Here is a 22,006-nt window from a genome sequence, read left to right as displayed (position 1 = left end):
ATGGCACATCGAGGTACACATCAAGTCTAAAATTTTATGAGCTTGTCATAATTAGGACAGAAACTGAGAGCCCGCAAGAGCTCCGCTTTCCTGGCTAGCTAGGGGTGACCATGGTTTGTCACCTGACATGAGAGGACCATGCTTCAAAAACCATGAAGGGTTGGGGGGACTTAAAAGAGTTTTACCAAACCAAGGCCTACCAATGTGTAGTCTACGACTGGGGGAGGGAAGGGGCTTTCTCTTGGCGTAACCAAAAGACAAAGATGGTAACTAAGAACTATCTACATACTTGGGCACGAGATGGGGCAAGGCAGGTGGAACGTCACATCCTAGTTGGGATTGGATTTTCATATATTTTTTTCACTGGTTTCTTGACATGACATCAAGAAACCTGACATCAAGAAACCATTAAACTTCAAACTTTACAGTTAAAAAAAATAAACTGTCTTTAGAGGTATGGTGCATGGCTTTTTAGACAACAATACAAACCAATATTCCACATTTCATATATAGGCGTAATGCTCCACAACCAAAAGATCTTAATTTACAACTAAATAATGATATCTGAGGCGTGCTGGATAAAGAGACCCCGGCAATTAACCTTATCCAAGGGCCCTATTTCCCTTCTTAATAGCACATTAATCATACCAAACATTTTTTGGCATACTCTGACCTACTTGATAATGCACGAGCTCCATCATCTGGCTCAACAAACGACAAAGTTGACCTCCCAAATCTATCGTGGGACCTACATTTTCATGCAGAAAATGTCCTATAGACCTGTGAAAATCTTGAACATCAGATTTTCAAGATCATCCCATGCTCATGCAATCGCTATGCAAACACTAAAGTCTCGACAGTCATGATTGCTTGGTGTGGACTCGGAATGCCAAAAATTCTCTCCATGAGGAAAAGATCGCATAGTTGAAAACAAATATGGCAGTAGTGCAAAAAGGACGAAACTGTGAATGGCATTTACAAACATAATACGATATTTTGATAGGTTAAAAAGGGAAATAAACGATACCAACATTAATATCAATGAATAGATTGTACTCAAAAGAACAGAAATCTCTGCTCATCTGGTAAGAGCCACTTGTGAATGTCACCAAGTTGACTGCACGCCAACATTTCCAAACCCACGGATGGCATCCTTTGCAGCAAGGTAAAAGCTGAGAGTACTCCCTGGTGGGCAGAGAGGACCTCAAGGGTTTTACCAACGGAATGCCAGCCAATGTGCAGTTGGTCACCCGAGGGGGGGGGGAGGGATGCTTTCCCTTGAATTATTCAAAAAGTAATAGAAAGATTCAGTTTACAAGAAAACCATCAAACTCACTGTAACTCACGTCTGCTTGTGATTACATATCTTAGCCCCACCTTGACGTATGGAAATGAAGCTTTTCTCTTGCTTGCTAGAGCACGAAGGTAGCAAAAGATCATTGGGTAGCAAAGCTTGCATAGAAAAACAACGGAACATCACCACCATTAATTTCATGAGCCCAAGCACGATGGGCCAACCCCTTATTTAATATATGAAAAAACGTACTTGAACACCTATAACTCATTATGGTTGCCCACTTGCTTCTGCGTCAAAAAGCAAACAAAAGCATCGGCTTTTTTCTCTCGTTTGTCACTTCTCCATCACATCATTAGTTTCCGACGTCTTTTCTCTCTCTTTTCCTGCTTTTGCTATTCTGTTCAGTGTATTTTGTTTTGGCAGCAGAAGCTGTGATTTCATTTTCCACCTGAGAGAGAGAGAGAGAGAGAGAGAGATTCGGTAGATTGGATGGGGCTACGTGCCGTTGCAGCCTTGTCATTCACCCGTCAACTTCGGGGGCACAAGTCCCCGCCAACATGAAATTTCGTGCATATCACGTCCTCATGGGAAACGATATCCAGTCTCTGGAGTCTGCACACGGTAAACGTGAACGTGAGTGAATGTTTCAATGTCCTCCCCCACACACATTTGAATGATTAATGAAATCCTTATTCATTTTGGAGAGATGGGATCAGATCATAGTGTCTGGATGCCGCTGATTTCAAGATGAACGGCATTCAAAATCTGTACTAATGAGATGCCCATCACTTGAATGGGCCTCACTCGCTTTTTTTCGATTGGTATTTTGGATGGACGGCATCGGAATAGTTTAAAATGACCGGCTCACAATGAGCTTATTCACTGTTTTGATGGGTGTCGTTCATTCTTAAGATGAACGACATCCAAGGCCGTCAGAGGTGCCTCTGACGTGGTCCTCTCTCCATTTTGGAATGGTAATCCTACCACTTACACCGTTGGCCTTCAAATGGGTATCTCAGTGATCATCTTCCTGTATGGATATGAATAAAACTACAAAGCCCAAAATGCAACCGATCAGGCCCACAAGGGCTCCGCTCATCTGCCAGGAGCGACTCACGAAAGCCACCAAGTTGAAGGGATGTCACAAGTTCAAAAACCCTTGGATATGTGTCCCTCGCTGAAAAAAGGCTAAAGCTAGGTATACTCTTTGGTGGGCACAGGATGCTTGCAGTTTTTACACTAATCAGCTAGGCGAGTGAGGTGGTTTTCCTGAATATAAAAAAAAAGAGCAACCAATCATGAAATACCAGATGCTTGCACATGCACTGTTTGCTACCTGCCACCTGCCTTCCCAAACCAAAGACTAAATAATATGCAAAACTTTCTTTTTCGTTTTCTCTTTCTATAACTTCTGTGATATCCTGAGAAACAAGCCATCATTCGCCAGCCAAACAAGAATAACACAGTTTCTTGTGCAATTCAAAGTTGTTGTTATTTGGTTAAAAACTGGGAGGATTCGAAGATACTTTGTTTGGCATGAAAAGATGATGATGATGCTAAGGGGGTTCCAAGGAAGACAAAGGTAGAGAAAAGGTAAAATCCTATTGCAATCAAGACGGGGGAGGAGGCCCGGAGTTGTTCGTGGGAATTGAGTAATAATGCCAATAATGGAAGGGAAATCATGAGAAACGTAAGATTGGGGGGCTTCACATTTTGGAGAAATGAGAAGGAAATGATGAGGGGAGGATGGGATAGCCTACTGGCCCGGTCGTGTGTAGAATCTGAAACGTCAAGTCATGACTTTAATGAGAGAAACTGAGGACCCCCTTTTTCATTGACTGCATTTATCGGGAAGAACGTTGCAGCTTTCCACACCTCTCTCTCTCTCTCTCTCTCTCAAAGTGCCCAGGAGCTCGCTGGCCAGGCTAATCAGATTGGCGTACAGATGACAGTGGTCAGAAGGCAACTGAATCAAGCTAGTGAGCAGGTAGGTGATGGGTCCATTTAGCTCTCTATGGTTGCAATATATTGGCAGAGATCTTTAGCGTAGATTGCTAGCTGTAGAGAGAAAGAAGTACCACCATCACCACGTTCTAATGCTGAGACGGTGAAATAATAGGTTGTCTCCACGTAAAATTTATTCTTCAAAATATTAGATGCATTTCACAAGTAACAAGGTTTTTTTATCAAGCCGTTCGCAGCCACCGAGGCAACCAAAAAGATGAAATTAGGCAATGACCATGTCCATCCTCATAAGTTGAAGTTATCAAAAGAGCTTTTCTTATTTTAAAGTATTAAAAAAAATGAATAGGTTTTTTCTTTCATACCTCATGTTCTTTATGACAAAAGGTAATAAATGAAAAAAAAAAAGGAGAAAAAAGGTAACAAAAGAAAAAAATTTAGCAGAACATATTGCAGAAAAGATATTGTTTGCAAGCAACCTTGTGATGAATAATTTTCTATAAATACTAAATATGATAGTTTTTAATAAGCTAATTTTGGTTCGAGTGGAATTCCACTCATCCCCTATCATCACGCAAGTTGTTTTGATCAAATCCGATCGGATTCATCATGGTCATTCAATAAGAATAGACCAATGGGTCATATTTTTTTAATGAAAAAATATGATTTTTTTAAATCATAAATTTTGTGTTTTGTCAACCGTTGACTTTTGAGTTCCCGATTTGATCAAAATAGCTTACATTAATGAAATCTCAAGGAGGGGTATGAGAATAGGGATGAGTGGAACCGATTTCGTTCTTATTTACATTCACCAAAATCGGACTGATTTCAACAAAAAGTGCGCCAAGTTTAGATGGGTGACATGTCATGTACGTCTATAGACTTTCATTTCCTGCCTTTTTCTTCTATTTTGATAGAAAGTTTTTAAAATAGTTTGTTGACTTAGGACCATCATCTATGCATCAATTTCTTCCTTAGGTCCAAGAGTATGGAAGAGGCTTGTTAGAAATCGTCTTTATCCAGTCGTTGGGGCTGATAAGGAATACCTTATTATATCCAGATGATTTCCCAAATGGAAATTGTTTCTAGATATGATAATGTCACATAACAGCAAATGTGCTGATATTGGGCTTATGTGAAACTGGTTCTGATAAGGAAGACCTTATCATACCCAAATGATGGAAATTATCTCTTGATATGATAATAGCAAATATAGAGAAATGGGCTAATGTGATTACCGTAAAGATCGATGTTATACGTTTTGTTGTTTTTCTCAATGTATTGTATAAAGTGTATCAGTTCCGTGAGTAATTTAGATCATATATCAAAAATATTTTTTTCATCCTAGTCTTGGCATTTTCTTTCATGGTATCAGAGCGAAAGCCGAATCCATTTTTTTTAAGCTCGTTATTCATGACTTCGACCGATCAATTGCAAAAGGATGAAGATGCAGTAGATCTCAATCCCTTCTATACACATCATTCTGATAATCTAGGAGTGTTGCTTGTATCACAAGTTTTTACGGGAGAAAATTATTGTATGTGAAAGCAGGTGATGTCTATGGCGCTCAATGCCAAGAATAAGATGGGCTTCGTCAATGGCACCATCACAAAACCCGCAAACCCACCAAAAATGGTAGCCGCCTAGGAGAGGTATAACAATATGGTCCTCTCTTGGATTCTGAATGTCATTCATAAAGATTTATCAAAAAGTGTTATATATGCTCAAAGCGCCACCCAGGTATGGAAGGACTTGGAGGATCGATTCTTCAGTGAAAGAATACTTCACTGAAGGGCTTTACAAAACTGAAGGACTTGAAGGATCAGACTTGACAGAATACGCTCCAAGGATCTATCAGATCCAACATCAAATAATCAACACGAAGCAAATATAATCTTCAATGACAGAATACTTCACAAAACTGAAGGGCTTATGTGATGAACTTGATTCACACGCTCTGCTTCTTGAATGCACTTGTGGTGCTATGAAAACTGTGTATGACCGTCAACAATTGGATCATCTCATATAGTTTCCAATAAGACTGAATGACAACTATGGCACGATTTGTAGTCAAGTCCTTCTCATGCAAGTGCCCCCCAACCATGTCGAAGGTTTATTCTCTAGTCATGCAGGAAGAGCGATAGTATGGCATGAATATTGCTCTTAATGCCATGGTTGAAACCCCTCTTGTTGTGACATTCAAGATACAAGAAAAATCAAATCAAGGCTGGTCTCGACCGCACTACGATCACTACAAAAAAATTAGTCACATCAAGGCTAAATGCTTCCACTTACATGGCTTTCCTAATCGACAAAATGAGAGGAGCATAAATAAATTAAAAATAAGTGATGGGACACCCAATGCAAAACAGAAATCCTTGGCCCATACAAGCATAGTCAATGAATCCACACCAAACCCATCATTCACCAGGGATCAAGTTGAACAGTTATTTACTTTTATCAATCAAGATAATCGAGCAAGTCCACAAGTGCATTTGGTAGGTAATGTTTCAAACTTCACTGTCGTCATCCCTCTTTCGCAATAATGGATTCTTGACACCGGTGCAATCGATCATATGATCAAATTTTTTCATAATCTCACCTCACCAATACCAGCATCTTGCCCCTTGTTAACCTTCAAAATGAGATCCTAACTCATGTCTCCCATATTAGAAATGCCACCATATCTTTCAAAATCAGTCTTTCAAATGTCATGCATATTCCTGAATTTAGGTTCAACCTAATCTCCATAAGTAAACTAACTCAAGATCTAGATTGTATAGAGTTATTTGACAATGATTGTTGTTTATTGCAGAACTGTGTCTCGAAACTAATGATTGGAGCGGGTAGAAGATAGAATGGTCTTTACATTTTTTAGAATACCAGTAAGATAGCCTTGATTGCCCTAACGCCTGCCCACATTTGGCATTCTAGACTAGGTCACATTTTTAATAAACGTTTGTAAATTCTCGTTAATTCCAATAAAATAGATGTGTGTTCATTTAATGATCATTGTGATATTTGCTACTATGCCAAATAGACTCATTTGTCATTTTCCATAAGTTTCATTTTAACTAGTGCCCCTATCCAAATGGTACATTGTGATTTGTGGTGAGATACCAAACTCTCTCTACTTCGGGTGCTCATTATTTTTTAACCATTGTTGATGATTTTTCTAAAAGTACTTGTGTTTACCTAATGAGATATAAGTCTAAAACCTTGCAGCTTATGCAAGATTTTTTTTTTATGATCAAAACCCAATTTGGTACTCAAATACAACATCTTCAAAGTGACAATGAAATTGATTTTTTTTTTCTAACAATATGCAGTCTTTCCTTCGTAATCAAGGGGTAGTACATCAACATAGTTGCATCTACACACCTCAACAGGATAGAGTGGTAGAACGCAAGCATCGTGATGTCTTAAATATGGCATGTTCCCTTCGATTCCAATGTAATTTTTTTATAAAATTTTAGGGAGAATGCATTCTCACAGCTGCATATTTATTTAACTGAGTTCCCACCAAAGCCCTACTTGGTAAAAGTCCTTATGAGGTTCTTTTTAGAAAAAATCCTAGTTACAAACATTTACGTGTTTTCGAATGTTTATATTATGCCAACAATATTCATCATTCGCATAAGTTTGACACTCGTGCGAAATGATGCATGTTCATTGGATATCCTCATAGCCAAAATGCTTATCAAGTATATGATCTTGATAATCCAATAATTTTCATTAGTAGGGATGTGATTTTTTATTAAAATATTTTTCCCTTCCAAAAAATAATTGATACACCAGATGATGATGGGGGTGTGGTTGTACCTATACCAATTTTTGATATATCTCAAGCATCCAATGGTGAATAAATTTCGTCAACTGACACCATGACACCTCAACATAATCCAACTTTAGATCCCAACAACATCGTGCTACCTAACCAAGCCCCTGCGCAAGACTCATCTCATGATCCAATCCAAGAGCCACATATCGATTCAGATTTGAACCCAAGGCATTCGACCAGGCCAAGATCTCAACCTGGGTATCTCAAAGATTATAGATTCTACACCGTCGTACAAGCCCCTTCATCCAGGATGAATACGTCCAAAGGAACTCAGTATCCTCTCACTCATTTCTTGTCTTGTGATAACTTTTTGGATTCTCACAAAGCCTTCTTAGGAGCCATCACCCAAACCATTGAACCTAGATCTTTCATTCAAACAGCTCAAGATGTTACACCACTGTACAAGCTCCTTCATCCGGGATGGACACGTCCAAAGGAACTCAGTATCCTCTCACTTATTTCTTGTCTTATGATAACTTTTCAGATTCTCACAAAGCCTTCTTGGCAGCCATCACCCAAACCATTGAACCTAGATCTTTCCTTAAAGTGGCTCAAGATCCTAAGTGGAAAGAGGCGATAACAATTGAGATTCAGGCATTAGAAAATAATAACACTTGGACGCTTGTTTCCTTGCTTGTTGATAAAAAGCTCATCGGCTGCGAATGAGTTTATAAAGTCAAGTATTGTTCAGATAGATCCATCGAGTGATATAAGGCTTGCTTAGTCGCAAAAGATTACACTCAAATTGAAGGGCTTGACTACAATAAGACTTTTTTATCAGTTACTAAACTTGTTACTATAAGATGTCTTATTGCCCTTGCTGCCATTTTTCAATGGACTATCTACTAATTTGATGTTAACAATGCGTTCTTGCATGGTGACTTAGAGGAGAAAGTATGAGTCTTCCTTTAGGATTTTTGAGTCAAGGGGAGCCAAAAGTTTATCGTTTGAACAAGTCCATTTATGGACTCAAGCAATCTTTATGCAATTGGTTTACAAAGTTTTCATCATCCCTTAAAAATCTTAGTTTTACACAGTCAAAGGCGGACTACTCATTGTTCCTTAGGAACACTCCAGTTGGTCGCATGTTCATTCTTGTTTATGTCAATGATATCATTATTGCCGGAGATAATATTGCATATATTTTGAACTTCAGTACAACTTTGAACAATTTATTCTGCATTAAGGATCTTAGAAAGGTAAAATACTTTTGGGACTTGAGGTGACAGAGTCCAAACAGGGTATTTTCCTCTCTCAACGAAAATATCTTTTGGATATTCTCACTGATAATGATTTTCTCATAGCGAAACCACTAACCACACCAATGGATCCCTATACTAAACTTGACATTGAGCATGGTGACATTCTGCACGATGCCACCACATATCGTTGGCTCGTTGGGTGACTCATTTATCTCACCATCACCAGGCCTGACATTGTTTATTCTGTACATATTCTCAGTCAGTTCATGCATCAGCCCAGAGTTCCTCATATGCAAACAGCCCTCCATATGTTAAAATATCTTAAAGGGACACCTGGCTAAGGTACACTCCTTTTTTCCTCTTCGAAGATTCATTTGACCGGTTACTGTGATTCATATTGAAAATCTTGCCCGATGACCCGGTGTTTCATATCAAGCTATTTCATCCTCCTTGGCGAAAGTCCAATCTCATGGAAAACAAAGAAGCAGACTACAATCGCTCGGTCCTCGACTGAAGCAGAGTATCGGGACATGGCCTTGGCATGCTGTGAACTAACCTGGCTAGAATCGCTACTCACTGATCTTGGCATTCGTCATTCACAACCCTTGATGCTATATTATGATAATCAAGTTGCTCTACATATTGCTGCTAATCTAGTATTTCATGAGCGGACAAAATACATTGAGATTGACTGCCATGTTATTCGTGACAAAATCAGTGTGATGCCTTATGTACCTAGTTTGTTTCATTTGTTTCACAATGTGCAAATATCTTCACCAAACCACTGGCATGTGATCCTTTTCATCAACTCAAGAGCAAGTTGGAGATGTTGAACCCACACTCCCCACCTTAGGGGGAGTGTTAGAGATCATCTTTATCCAGCCATTGGCGCTGTTAAAGAATACCTTATCATATCCAGACGATTTTCTAAATGGAAATCCAATCTGGATATGATAATGACACATAACAGCAAATGTGCTAATATTGCGCTAACTGGCAACAACAAATGTGTTGATATTGCACTTATGTGAAACTGGTTCTGATAAGGAAGACCTTATCATATCCAGATGATGAAAATCATCTCTGGATATGATAACATCAAATATAGAGAAATGTGCTAATTAATGTGATAACCATGCAGATCGATGTTACATATTTTGTTGTTTTTCTCAATGTATTGTATAAAGTGTATCAGCTACGTACGTGAGTAATTTAGATCATATATCAAAAACATTTTTTCATCCTAGTCTTGGTGTTTCCTTTCAAGGCTATTTTCCAACAAATGAGACAATCTCGTCCCATCATGAATCTTAATAGAACCAGGCCGAAGTTTTTTTTTTGACGTATAGCCAAGAGTGGCATCAAATTTCCAATGATAATGGCAATGAACATTATGACAAACTCAGGAGAAGAGAACAAGGAATCATCAGTCGCTGCTATAGATCATCTGATATACACAAAATGTTGAGAGAAAATCACCACGTAGAAGTGGTGGGGATTCCGAATTATAATTAAGAGGTCAGTTGAGTGAAGCATGTGATCGTTGTAGTAGTCTGATGCATCTAGCTAGTCCTATACAAGTCTAGTTCTGTATGTATGCAGTTTCATCACTTTCTTGTTATTCTTCTTGAGCCACTCATTTGCTCTCTTGAACATTTCATGATCGATTTTTTCATGTGCACACTAGTAGTATGGTAAAGCCAAATGAACCACCTTTCTAGTGGGGTACTCAAGGTTTTATTGCATCCACTGTGGGTACAAACCCACCTGGAGCAGTTTGACACCACAATAGGTCTTTTGGTCATTAAAAAAAAAGGGCAAGTGCTTCTAATTCTTAATTGATGATTTAATAAAACAGTTGACATTTTTAGATGATTCAATATTAATTCAATTTCATATTTAGAAATACAACAGATAGTGAAGTCTATCTTTCATTGTGAGACTGGGTCGCTACCTATGAAGTATCTTGGTTAACCTCTCCACTTTGGTATTTCTAGAGAGCTACATTAGACCCGCCTTGAAGATAGGGTCATGTAAAAAAATCAGAATTGTGCAACCCATCATCAATCCAAAGATGGTTGCATTTCATTGGTGAAGTTTAACATTACACCCATGCTCTTATACTACATACCGGTTTTTAAGATTCCAAAGAAAGTGAATAAGTTTACTAGACTTTTTCAAAAGATTATTTTGTCAGGAAAATTGAAGGGCACATATAATTCTTTGGTATGTTGAAACTTGATCTTCAAACCTCTCTATCTAGAGAGTTTGGGAATTCATAACTTGCACAAGTTCAACAAAGCTTTCTTGGAAAAGTGGCTTTGGGTTATATGTAAGAAAAATGGTAGGATTGCTACGGTATTTATAGAAAAATATGCTCTACAAGGATGGCCCTCTAACTGGTCTTAAAACAAGTTTTGGAAAAAAGATTCTAGAATTTGGAAGGGATGGGTTATAGCATTAAAGTAATTTTGTTTGAGTGTTCATGTTAATATTGGGAATAGCACTTAACACTTTTTGGTAGGACTATTGGTGGCCTAATGGTCAATTTAGAGACATGTTTCCATCTAGCTACAATAAGGAAATACACTACAGTTGTGGAACTATGGTCAAAGTTCACTTGTGTCTTGGGATTTGACTCTTCACCCAGACCCCTCAGAATTGGTCTTTCAACATTGGTCGACTATCATCTCTCAAGTTACTCAACCACTGGTGCTTATAACAGAAGATGTTGCAACATGGTCACTAACCAGTGATGGTTCGTTTAGCACTAAGTCTTTTTACTTGTTCTTGGTTGACTTGATTAGACAATGGCTCCCTAAAAAGCTCTTTAGAAGGGAGACCTCCATCTATGTGCCTCACTCTTGGCTTGGCAGATTCTCCTAGGCCGATTAAACACAAAAACAAGGTTAAAGCATCTTGGGATTCATCTTGCTAGTTGGTGCATTCTATGCGGTAAAGATGAGGAAACTCTTTCTTATTTATTTTGTGACTGCCCTTATTTCAGGTTCTTGCTTTCCTTGGCATGGGGGTGATATAACACTTTGTTGGAATTATTTTATTTTCCCAAGAGATGTGGAGATGAAAATTTGTTTGGAGGGTATGGGTATTTTCTGCTTGGAAATTAATCTGAACGAAGAGAAATCATCGTTGTTTCAGGAATATACAATCTGATCTCATGGTGCTACATGACCAGCTGAGATGGGAGGTCGCCTTTAGGGCCCGACAAAAATGGCCCGAAACTGCCTTGGGCTGGATTGGTTCCAACTGAATGGTTGTTTAGGCTTTTGTGTACCATCTTCTTGCCATCGATTTGCTATCGTTTATATCATGCAGGATTCGGCCAGGATAGTTCCCGCGTGGGTTTAGGAGAACCAAATGCATTTTAACTTGCCTGCTCGGCCTGCATTTTGTTATTTTTATTGTTCGGCATTTGTCTTTTGGTCATTTCTTTTTTTGAGCGATGACATCTCATCACCACCTCTAAGCTATATTTCTGTTGAATTTTCTACAACAGAAGATTTGTTGTTGTATACTGAATGGATCATATCATATCTTTCTATAAAAAAAAATATTATTGAATAAGTTCTAAATATCACGTGAAATGAATTTTTTGTTCACAGAGAGCCCTGACACAACTTCAAAAACCAAAGAAATGTAAAAGCCTACCAAAAACCAACAAACTAACTCCTCTTACTTCATTTTTGAGAAGAAAAGTGGTGGAACCACTTTTATCGATTCTTATCTTTTGTGTGTGTGTGTGTGTGTGTGTGTGAATAGGGGGTGGGGGAGAAAAAACGATTCAACTGAAATACCATAACGCATAAAGAGCAAATTAAGAAATCCGTTTAGAGAGAGGGAGAGAGTGAAAACCCTCTCAGAAAACACACCATTATTGCAAGTCTCAAAATCATTCAATAACTAAACAAAACCTTCTTAGAAAACACATAATTTTTATGCTTTTTCATATGTTTTTCATGAAAAAATAGGCCATTGTATATATATATATATATATATATATATATATATATATATATATATATATATATATATATATAGAGAGAGAGAGAGAGAGAGAGGAGTTATGGTAAGGGACTATCTTTGAAACCCTAATGGCGAGGGAAGGGGAAGACTAAGAGAGAGTGAGAGATATTTGCCATATCAAAGAGGCATCCGTGGTGAATTTGATGGGAGAGAGACGACGGTGAGTCCAGTGAGCAGTGAGAGAAAAGAGGCGTCTTTGGAGAGTCCGATGGGAGATAGAGGATGGTGACTCCAAGAGAGAACCTCAAACAGTGTCTTTGGCGAGAATCGCGATAGAGAGAGAACCCGAAAAGGGTGACTCCAATGATGGTCTAAAGGAGGCAAGAAGAGAGAGAGATCGCAAAGAAAAAGAGAGAAAGAAAGAAATATAAAAAGGACTCGTTGGGCCCTTTTTTATAAACATCACTCTATAATAAGAACATAATTATCGTCGTTATGGAGTAAAACCCTATAATAGTGAGAGCTAGATCTCACCGTTATTTATCTATAGCAGCGAGATCTTATGGCCATTCAAGTGTTTTAATGATGATATCTAATGGACAGCGAATCTCACTATTACAATATGTCTTTAATGATGAGATGTGTGTAAGAGCAAGGCATTCTAAGGGATATCTTGCTCGTCGTTATTGATGAATCTAATAGAGGCTAGATTTATGGCCGTAGTAGAGTAATGATGACAAGATATTTATGTCCCTACTATTACCTATTTAGTAGGGACAAAAATCTCACCGTAATAGCATTATCAATAGCGGCATGATTTTTTTCTTGCAGAAAAAGAGTTGTCGCTATTGACCCTCATCCTTATAGTGATTAAACGAAAACCTATTCAACGTCTTGTTAGTATAAAAATATAAAACATATGCCAAAAAAATGTTCATATAACTTCTAACATATATTAAGTCTTTAATTTCTAAAATGTCATTTGTGTATCGCTTTCACCCGCCATTATCTGTCCCATGTCACCATTGTTTTCATCCTCTCTCATCGACATGGTATAGTTATTATCATCGATATCATCTGATTCTCCACTGCTACCACTAATTGATTTTCAGTTATACAAACTAAATCAAGATTCATCATATCTATCGCTTTCAACCCATCCATGCATTTAACATTCCTACATTTCCAACATTTAAGATTAACCATATATGCAAAAATACAATAATTGCACCTATATCTCAAGTATAAATTAAAACTTGTACCTAGCATTATTAGTGACACTGGTTTTTCATCCTCTGCAATGATCTTTTGATCGTGCACAACATTAATTGTTCGTTCTTCATTGTCTGCACGTCAAAGATGCATGTTCTCTAAAGAATTGAGCTCGGTAGATGATACCTGAGATAGATGCATGTTCTCCAAAAGATACCCATCATTTCATTCTTCAACTACTTATTTAACTTCCAAAACAAGAACTCTTTCTTTAATCTTGTGAATAATTAAGTAAACGTCGCCACTAAGTAACACGGATTCTATGTCATCATCATCCAAGACCTCTATCCATATGTGTTGGCCATCTAATTTGAGTTCTTTCATATATCGGAGGCTAATTGACTTTTTTGTATATTCGGTTTTATCAAACATTAGAGGTACAGACTTCTTATAGCAATTATTTTTGGAGACCAATATAGATCTCTAAGTAGAGTGATCAATGCTACAATAGTATATTTTAACCCTTTCAGAGTCCAGCGTTAGGTGCCTATATCAACTGTATAATTCATCTTCAGAAACTAGCATGTGAGAAAAGGATATATATATATATATATTAAATCCTAAACAGTAAATCCAGTGACAATTATTAAATAAAACAAAAGAAAACACACAAAAAATATTCACAACAACAATCAAACAAAAATCAATATAAACATCCACAACATGGGGTTGTTTATATGATCATATATACAAAAAATACATCAAATTATTAAGAAAATAACAACAAAAATCAAACATCATACCCAACATACCATGTTTATTATACAAGATCCTCACCATATAAACAACAACACTGGAGGATAGAATAGTAGCATATGAATCATCGAAACAAATGAAAAAAAATATGTTAAAAAAATAACTAGTCCATTTGTTACATACGTGCTTACCAAAAAAAATTATCGTCGATGATTTTGAAAAACGCTTGGATGGAGTCTCACTAGAATAGTTGTTAGAAGTACTGCCGAAAATTCATCATCGAGAAGCAAGTTGGGGACCACAAAGAACCCTAAAAATTTATGCGAAAAAAAGTCATGGGATGTGATGTTTCGGTTTTTATACTAAATTGTTTCTAATATAATTTTATTTGAACTTCATACATGAGGTTCACACATAATTTGATGTGAACTTCATGATAATGTGTGAACTTCATCAAGTACGTGTGATGTTTCAAAGTTCGAGATTAACATGAAGTTCGCACATAATTTTATCCGACTTTCGTGATGTCCGCAAAAAAAAATGTGAAACTCCTTTTAAGTGAGATTTTGCATTACCCGAGGAGCGGAACAATATATGGTGCGAACTTCACTAATCTGCATATGTGAAGATTAAAAATGTCATAACTAAGTTGGGTATTTGCACTTTTAGACATGAGGAGAATAGCAAAAAATTTGAAGCATTTCGAAAAATGTATCATATTTGCCCTACAATCATTTTTTCTTATTTAAATCATGTTGCACCCAATTAGAGGAATGGTTTCTTTATCCAGATGTTGGATTTGGGAAACAAGTCTTTGCAGGTGTCTTGTGCATTCTACGAAAAAACTTTTTTCTTCCCCCAATAGTACCTTCATCTTTCTGTTTATGCCAAAAGTACAGCTGAATTTTGTATGGCAGCAGGAAATAACGGGCGCTTGATGTTTGGTTTGTGGTCTGGGTCACCATATGACTCGTAACTGTCTCTTTCAAATATATGGAATGGTTCCCTGCAGCTGGCTAACATTGAGGGGCTTGTGTTTGTGCACTCTCTTTGGCCACCTTTCTTCTAGGGATGCAAACAGTTCAGATCCGGAACAGCTAAATACATTAGGCTTCTTCCCTTAGTCGTCTTGTTTACATTTGCTATACTTGGCTGATCTGGGTGTGGGGAGATCTACAGCTGATTCCTCATTGGGTGAATAAAGGATAAATTTAAGGCATTGGATTCAGTTACGAAGGGGTACGTGGATATTGTTAACCATGTTTTATGGATGTGGGTGAACCATAAGACATGGGATCTGTTCCCGAATGGCTTCATTTTCCAATTTGTCGCAGGATTGGTGGAAGAGAATAATTCAGAGTAAGAGCATCTTATTTGCAGCATTGAACAGATTATTGGACAAAAAAGTCCGTCGCTGTTGCTCGTATTGCTGAATGTAGAAAAAGACAGCCTTTGCATGCTAATCCTGGTCACGGAAAATATGTGAAGAAATTTTGAGATTGACAGAAAATGGTTCCATTAACAAAATCTTGCGTCAAATAAGGGTAGGAAATAAATGCAAGTAGATAACTTTGTTAACGAAGCGAGCTCTAACTAGTAGCAAAAATGAATCAGTCGCAAAAATGGAACAATTGATACAGATTTTTTTTTAAAGGCAAGCTGGGCTACCAGTTATACAACTATATTATTGGGTTTTGAAGTGATAACGATTTTTTTTTTTAAAGGCAAGCTGGGGTTAGGCAGACGGCTACCAGTGATACAACTATACTATTGGGTTTTGAACTAAAACTAGCTGCTCCTACCAGAACAAGCGCCCCCCCCCCCCCTCCCCTCCCCCCCTTTGGAAATCAAGTGATAAAGATGGACGAAATATATGGCACCAAATAAGGGGTAGACTAGTGGGAGTAAAGAATGATCGATATAGACATGCAGGCTTATGCGATTTAGGGTATGCTTTGAATTGAAACGATACATGCGAAGTTTAGGTGTCCAACTTTTCAAATGAAGGCAATTCCGAATCAAACTTATCTATTTAGAAGCAGGTACCCGCAAGGCTATTGCTAAATCAACGTCCAGTTAGCTATTAAGGCTAGTCAAACACTTTTACATGTATTTTGTTACGAATGATAATCATTCTATATTTTAAGATAAAACCCGCAACGCCAAAGTAAACTTGTTTGGTTGATTGGATGCCCAATGTTTTACCAAATTCAACTAAACAGTAATTGATTGGTCAAGTAACCAAAAGCAACTGGATTCACCGACATCCCTACATGGAGGATCCTCCTGTTGAATTCGGATGAAACCAAACAGTCCAGCTGGAGTCCCTCCAATCTAACCTAATAGTAATAGACCAGACCTGGCAGCATCAATCCAACTACAGTTAGTGCACGTCACCATGTGTTGGGTCGTTGCAAGTTCGAATCCCAATGGTATGTATAGTTGTATAACTGGTAGGGTTCGGACTAACCCCAGCTTTCTCTGTCTAGAAAAAAAATTATAGTTGGATGAGTTTGATGTCAACAGCCAACCCAAGCAATCAAGTGCATCATCAAATCGGAAGAGGATGTGCGCCAGCAAAAACCAGATCTTGGGGGCTCGCAAATAATTACCGTTAATTTATGCTCAATGACTAATTAATTCAAAAGGCTTACGTACAAGAAACCAAGCCACTCGTCATTAAGTCAAAAAGTGGTTATGCATCATGCTAATCAAATCTAACTCAAATTCAATGCAACAAGGAATCAGTTCCCTTCCGCACTGTAAAATAACGCAAAATCATTGATGGGAAAAAAGATGTAGATAACTAATTTCCACCTCGAGTAGGGGGAAAATACATCGTTAGATTACCCTGTGCTATTTCTGTCCCGTCCAGTTTCAAAAGCCAAAGTGAGAACCAAACGAAAGCATTGCTACACTAAGATAGAACTTGACCTATACTTTCTCAGCTCACCAAAACCGCTGGGGAGCCTTGCCAGCACAGCCACCACCCTGATTCTTTGTAAGTGTTAGCAGCCTTAGAATCCAAAGAAGCCCAGTTCGCTGGCTCTCTCCTTCTCAAAGGTCTCGAAGTACTGATAGATGATTGTCACAGCAAGCAAGATCCCAGTGCCAGAACCAATCGCACCCATGAAGTCTGCCAACACCGTCAGGGCACCGATGCACACACCGCCAAAGGCAGCTGCTGTGGGTATGTATCTGTTCAGCTCTTTTTGAAGATTAGACTCCCTGTGACCAGGCATCACCATTTGTTGCTCCTATAAAACGGAAACAGAATATAAAGAACTACACCTGAGGAAAATCACCACTTCAGTAAAATTTGCCACAGTAATGCACATCCCATACAAAGTAAAGGCCCTCAGTTTTATTAAGCTTTGAAATACAATTAAAGTTGCATGACAATAAGGAAAATTACTCCACTAGGGCAAAAAGACTTGGAGTACAAGTAAGAATTACTGTTGCAAGGATTGGAATTTAGAAAATAGATGCAAATCTTTACAGAAGCAGAAAAAGGAAACGAACCCTGTATAAGGAAAAAAATTGAACAAATGAGCATAATATTATATGATACCAAGCCCAGAGCTTCACCACCTAGCAAGTAAAATGACATTAAAGCATTCAACTTCCAGCAAACGAATAGAGATATTTTCCAACATCCAACTGACGTGCTTAGGACAGAATGGGCATCTTTTGGATACAGTGCAGTCACATGGAAGAGCTTTGAATTGTTACTATGTAACAACCGTTGCCCTGTAGATAGCTTAGAAAAAATAAGCACGATGATGATACAGGAATGGGTGTCGAATATCTCCTAAATGTCGGGTTCTAAGTCACAGGGACTGGGCAAACTGCACCCAGGATCATTTGTGTCCATTTTTTGAACCCAAAAAAAAAATGCTCTCGCCGGCGAACAGGCTGCCCGCGGGAGGGTCGAGGGAGAAGAAGACTCGGGGGAAGTGGGGTTTACCTAAGAAGGCCGCGGAGGGCGCTGAAGTCGCCGGCGAACAGGGTGCCCACGGGAGGGGGGTCGCTGTCGAAAGAACGTCGTGAGAGAGAGGGAGAAACGAGCGGTGAGGCTCGTCGGGGTTCCGGTGACTGAGGGAGCTCGAGAGGGAGGGAAACCGAGGGGGAGGAGAGGGTAACAAAGAGAGGGAGAGGGACGAGCACAGGGGGGGCAGGGTAGGCTATCGGTCGGCACTCCAACGAGCCATCGGCCGACGGCTGGAGGTCGTACGGGAGGAGAGACCAGGGCAGGCGGCGGAGGTGGGGAATGAGAAAACCCTAACCCCTCTGTTGCTTTATAAAAGCATGGGGGTGGGGTATTGAGTTTGGGTATGGGTCGGGTCCAAAATCGACTTGGGTCCGACCCATTTTTTTTAAATCCTGGGTTTTACAGGGGTAGGGTTTTCCGAAACATCACAGGATTTATTTTTTCTTTTAAAACATAAAAATTATATATATACATATATATATATATATATAATTTTTTATATTTTTGCCGCACCCCCGCACCCAAGTTTTTTGAAAGTGCCGCATGCCGCACCCCCACCCATGTGACATAGGTCGGGTTATATATAAATAAAAGCAACTTGATGTATTGCCAAATCAGGTAGCATACTCGGCAATCCATCAGGTATGACAAGCTCCATCAGGCATTTCCATGTGAAAAAATTGTATGCCAAAGGATGATGCAACTATTTGGTAGAGAACTGAGTCTTTTTTCTTTTAACGTTTCTGGTAACCAAAGGAAAACTTTGAACAAACAGCCCCATGACAGTCAAACTTTCATAACCTCTAACAAATCATATTCACATTCAAGTATCTGTGAATTTTTCTTAATTCACGGATTTCCCAAGTTTGCTTATAAGACTTGTTTATTTGCCTGAATTATCTTAAACTTCCATAATTCTGAGGAACACCATATCTGTAAACATAGATTTTTTCTTGTTCATCTTGCGTAGCTTTGAGCTTTACTAATTTGTCATATGTGAACTACGCAGGATATCACTGCAAAACAAGATTTTCCTAGAGGAAATATGTAACTTTTAATCCCATGGTTGATAATAGCACTCGATATCTTCTCGCAAGTGTACTACTCTCTTTAGAGACTATAATAGAGCATGCCATAAATGAAGAAAGCTTAAATGAAAATTTTACCTTCAGCTGCTTTGCCACATCCCTAGCAGAGGAGCCAGATACTTCTATCCAAGTCTTCGAAAATAGTGCACATGCTGATAGCATGAAAACAATATAGAAGAGAGCATGGAACGGGTTGGCTGCCATATCTGCCAGGCTGCAAAACATCTTCAAATAATTTGATATGTGGACAAACCAGTGGAATCAAAGGAATGCAAATAGAGCTGCTATTGAATAGGTGCAGATGATCAATTTAAAGCAAGGAAATGAAAAAGCAGACTAATCACCTCGATGGTGCTGTAATGTAGTAAGCAAGACCACCAACAGGAATAAACTGACCACCTGAATATTCAGATTCCTTCCACTTCCCAAGCAAATTTACCAGAAAATTTCCACTGTACCTCCTGTACAGCAACTGCAACAGGCATGAAAAAGACAAGTGACTTCCAATTCACAAGAACCCATGCATATGATCCAACAGTTCCCAAGTGCAAAAGGGAAAGCAATGTGAACCTGAGAAATGAAGTAGAGGTTGGAAACAAGTGCAGATTGCAAAATTATAGGCATGTTGGACGTGTAGAAAAGCTTAATTGGATAAGAGCCTTGTTGTCCACGGGCATTCTTAGATCTCACAGGCAAAACAACACGGAACCCTTGGAAGTAGATGACAATAAGAAAAACTAAAACTGTAGCAAGTAAATTTGTCACATTCGGAAGATTTTGCCGATAGAAGGCCTCACGAAGTGCCCGGACCTTGTCTGTTCTAGTTATCAAAAGGTGGAATAATGCAATAACAGCACCTTCAAACTCTGCCCCTCGACCACTGTTGATTGTCGTAGGGCTGAATGCTTTCCAGATGATACTTTCACTGCATTAACACATATGATTGTTGAGTGTGCATAACTCCATTAGTTAAATACTTAACTAAAAATAAGGCAACATTTTACCAGATATTGGTAGCAATAAATAATGAAATGCCAGATCCAAGGCCATATCCCTTCTGGAGAAGCTCATCCAAGCATATCACAATAATGCCAGCAAAGAAGAGCTGAAGAATTATCAGAATGGCATTTCCTGCTCCAAGTTGGCTTACATTACCATACATCCCAGATAGAACATATGCAACTGCCTCTCCAATAGCAATCAAAATCCCAAGCAATTTTTGTGCACCGTTCCTGCAAAGATAAAGAATATTCCATAAGGGAGATTATGACATATTTTGTCAATAGGTCAACCAGGTTTTCTTTTGTCATGAATCCCAATTCATTAATTATATAAATATGCATTTTAGTTAGGGTATAATTTTCATAACAAAAAACTGATGCCCTTGGAAGCTGTGACCCATAACAAGGGAGCCATATTTCAGAAGCACCTAGTTCCAGCTTCTAAGAGGCCATCTTCTGAAGATAGCAGAAGCATCTGATAACCACAGTCACACTACATGCATGCTTGTTAATGTATGATAGTATTCATTTTCTCTAGGTAGAAAACCAATACCTAATATTTAATTTGGATCATCAAGATCAATGATATACTCCAAAGTGAAGCATTCCCTCTTTAGACTTAGCTAATACATAGGATACATTATTCTTCTTAGGAAAGGAGTCAAAGGACTCACAGAAGAAGTTTTTCTCCAGTCCACAAAGAAAGACACAACTTAGAAGCATGCAAGTTTAAGTAGAAGTCTTGGCTGTTGACATCAACTTGAAGCACAAGGCCTTAGAGAAGAGTATAATTTAGGGAGTGATTTCAGTTAATTGTGAGCAAATCTAAGACGACAGTGTAGGGAACCAAGTTGTCCAAAATGAATTAGAATTTTCATATATAAGGATACAACAGGGGACTTGTTTAAAGCTATGTCACAAAGATACATGGACATGAGGACACCTGACACGGGTTCGACTCATAAATTTAAATCTCTATTACATAGAAATGCTATGCTCCTTCATAACTACTCTCTCTATCGCTCTCTCTCAAAGAGAGTTACTATAACAATAACTTCTGGTTACCTTATACAATTATCTGGTTCTTAACTCAGAAAGTTCGAAAATTATATTTAGTGTTCAGAATTGTTATTTTTGCTCATAACTATTTCTAAATTTTCTAATTTTGTAGAAAAGTGATTCTTGTTTGAGAAATACCTCCCAAGGTTTTATCCTGACATGTTTGGATCTGGATTGGATCAAGTTGGTACATGTAGTTTTTTATAAACTTGTTTAGAACCGATAAATTTCTTTTGAACACACTTATGGTCTGCTTGATCCAGATAAGTTTAATTGGATCCAGAATTTATTTATTTACATAATTAATCCATTATGTGTGTGTGCTTTGTTTGATGCCTCTTTAGATCCTCTGGTCATATGAGTCCAAATCCATATTTGATTTAGATTTATGATAAATTCAGATAGTATCATGTTGGATACGTTTTGGATCTAAGTGTCATTCTAATTTTTGGGTCCTAATTTATATGGATCCGGTATGACTTAATATTGATCCAGTTTTTGTATGGATCAAGTTTAGTTAAACTGTGATCCATTAGGTATGATATTTTGGGTTAAGATTGGATCTGATCATTATTGAATTAGATGTTTGGATCTAGTAAGGTGACATAGACCT

General features: G+C 38.3%; 1 protein-coding gene and 1 long non-coding RNA gene across 2 annotated transcripts; both read right to left on the bottom strand.

Annotated features, from left to right (window-relative positions):
* Positions 1–16,862: 16,862 nt before the first annotated feature.
* Positions 16,863–20,563, bottom strand: LOC149831775 (uncharacterized). The gene is made up of 5 exons (XM_090012230.1): positions 20,338–20,563; positions 19,904–20,258; positions 19,678–19,805; positions 19,412–19,547; positions 16,863–17,511 (listed from the first exon to the last, which is right to left on the bottom strand). Exons 1-5 carry the CDS (start codon positions 20,493–20,495, stop codon positions 17,272–17,274), a joined length of 1,017 nt encoding a protein of 338 aa, XP_089868356.1. The 5' UTR covers positions 20,496–20,563; the 3' UTR covers positions 16,863–17,271.
* Positions 17,597–18,518, bottom strand: LOC149831776 (uncharacterized). The gene is made up of 2 exons (XR_016433055.1): positions 18,222–18,518; positions 17,597–17,777 (listed from the first exon to the last, which is right to left on the bottom strand). It is a non-coding gene; the product is annotated as an uncharacterized LOC149831776 (long non-coding RNA).
* Positions 20,564–22,006: the final 1,443 nt, after the last annotated feature.

This window comes from Nuphar pumila, chromosome 7 (assembly GCF_984573655.1).
Source record: "Nuphar pumila chromosome 7, dmNupPumi1.hap1.1, whole genome shotgun sequence".
NCBI classification, from domain to species: domain Eukaryota; kingdom Viridiplantae; phylum Streptophyta; class Magnoliopsida; order Nymphaeales; family Nymphaeaceae; genus Nuphar; species Nuphar pumila.
The sequence above is the reverse complement of the archived record's forward strand: the minus strand, read 5'-3'. Positions and strand labels throughout refer to the sequence as shown.

Bases quoted from the DNA above. Each gene is read 5' to 3' on its own strand.
- LOC149831775 (XM_090012230.1), bottom strand. From the start codon at position 20,495: ATGTATGGTAATGTAAGCCAACTTGGAGCAGGAAATGCCATTCTGATA. The intron at 19,806-19,903 runs GTTCACATTGCT...TGCCTGTTGCAG, and splicing joins ACCTCTACTTCATTTCTCAG to TTGCTGTACAGGAGGTACAG. The intron at 17,512-19,411 runs GTAAAATTTTCA...TCCGTTTTATAG, and splicing joins ATGTGGCAAAGCAGCTGAAG to GAGCAACAAATGGTGATGCC.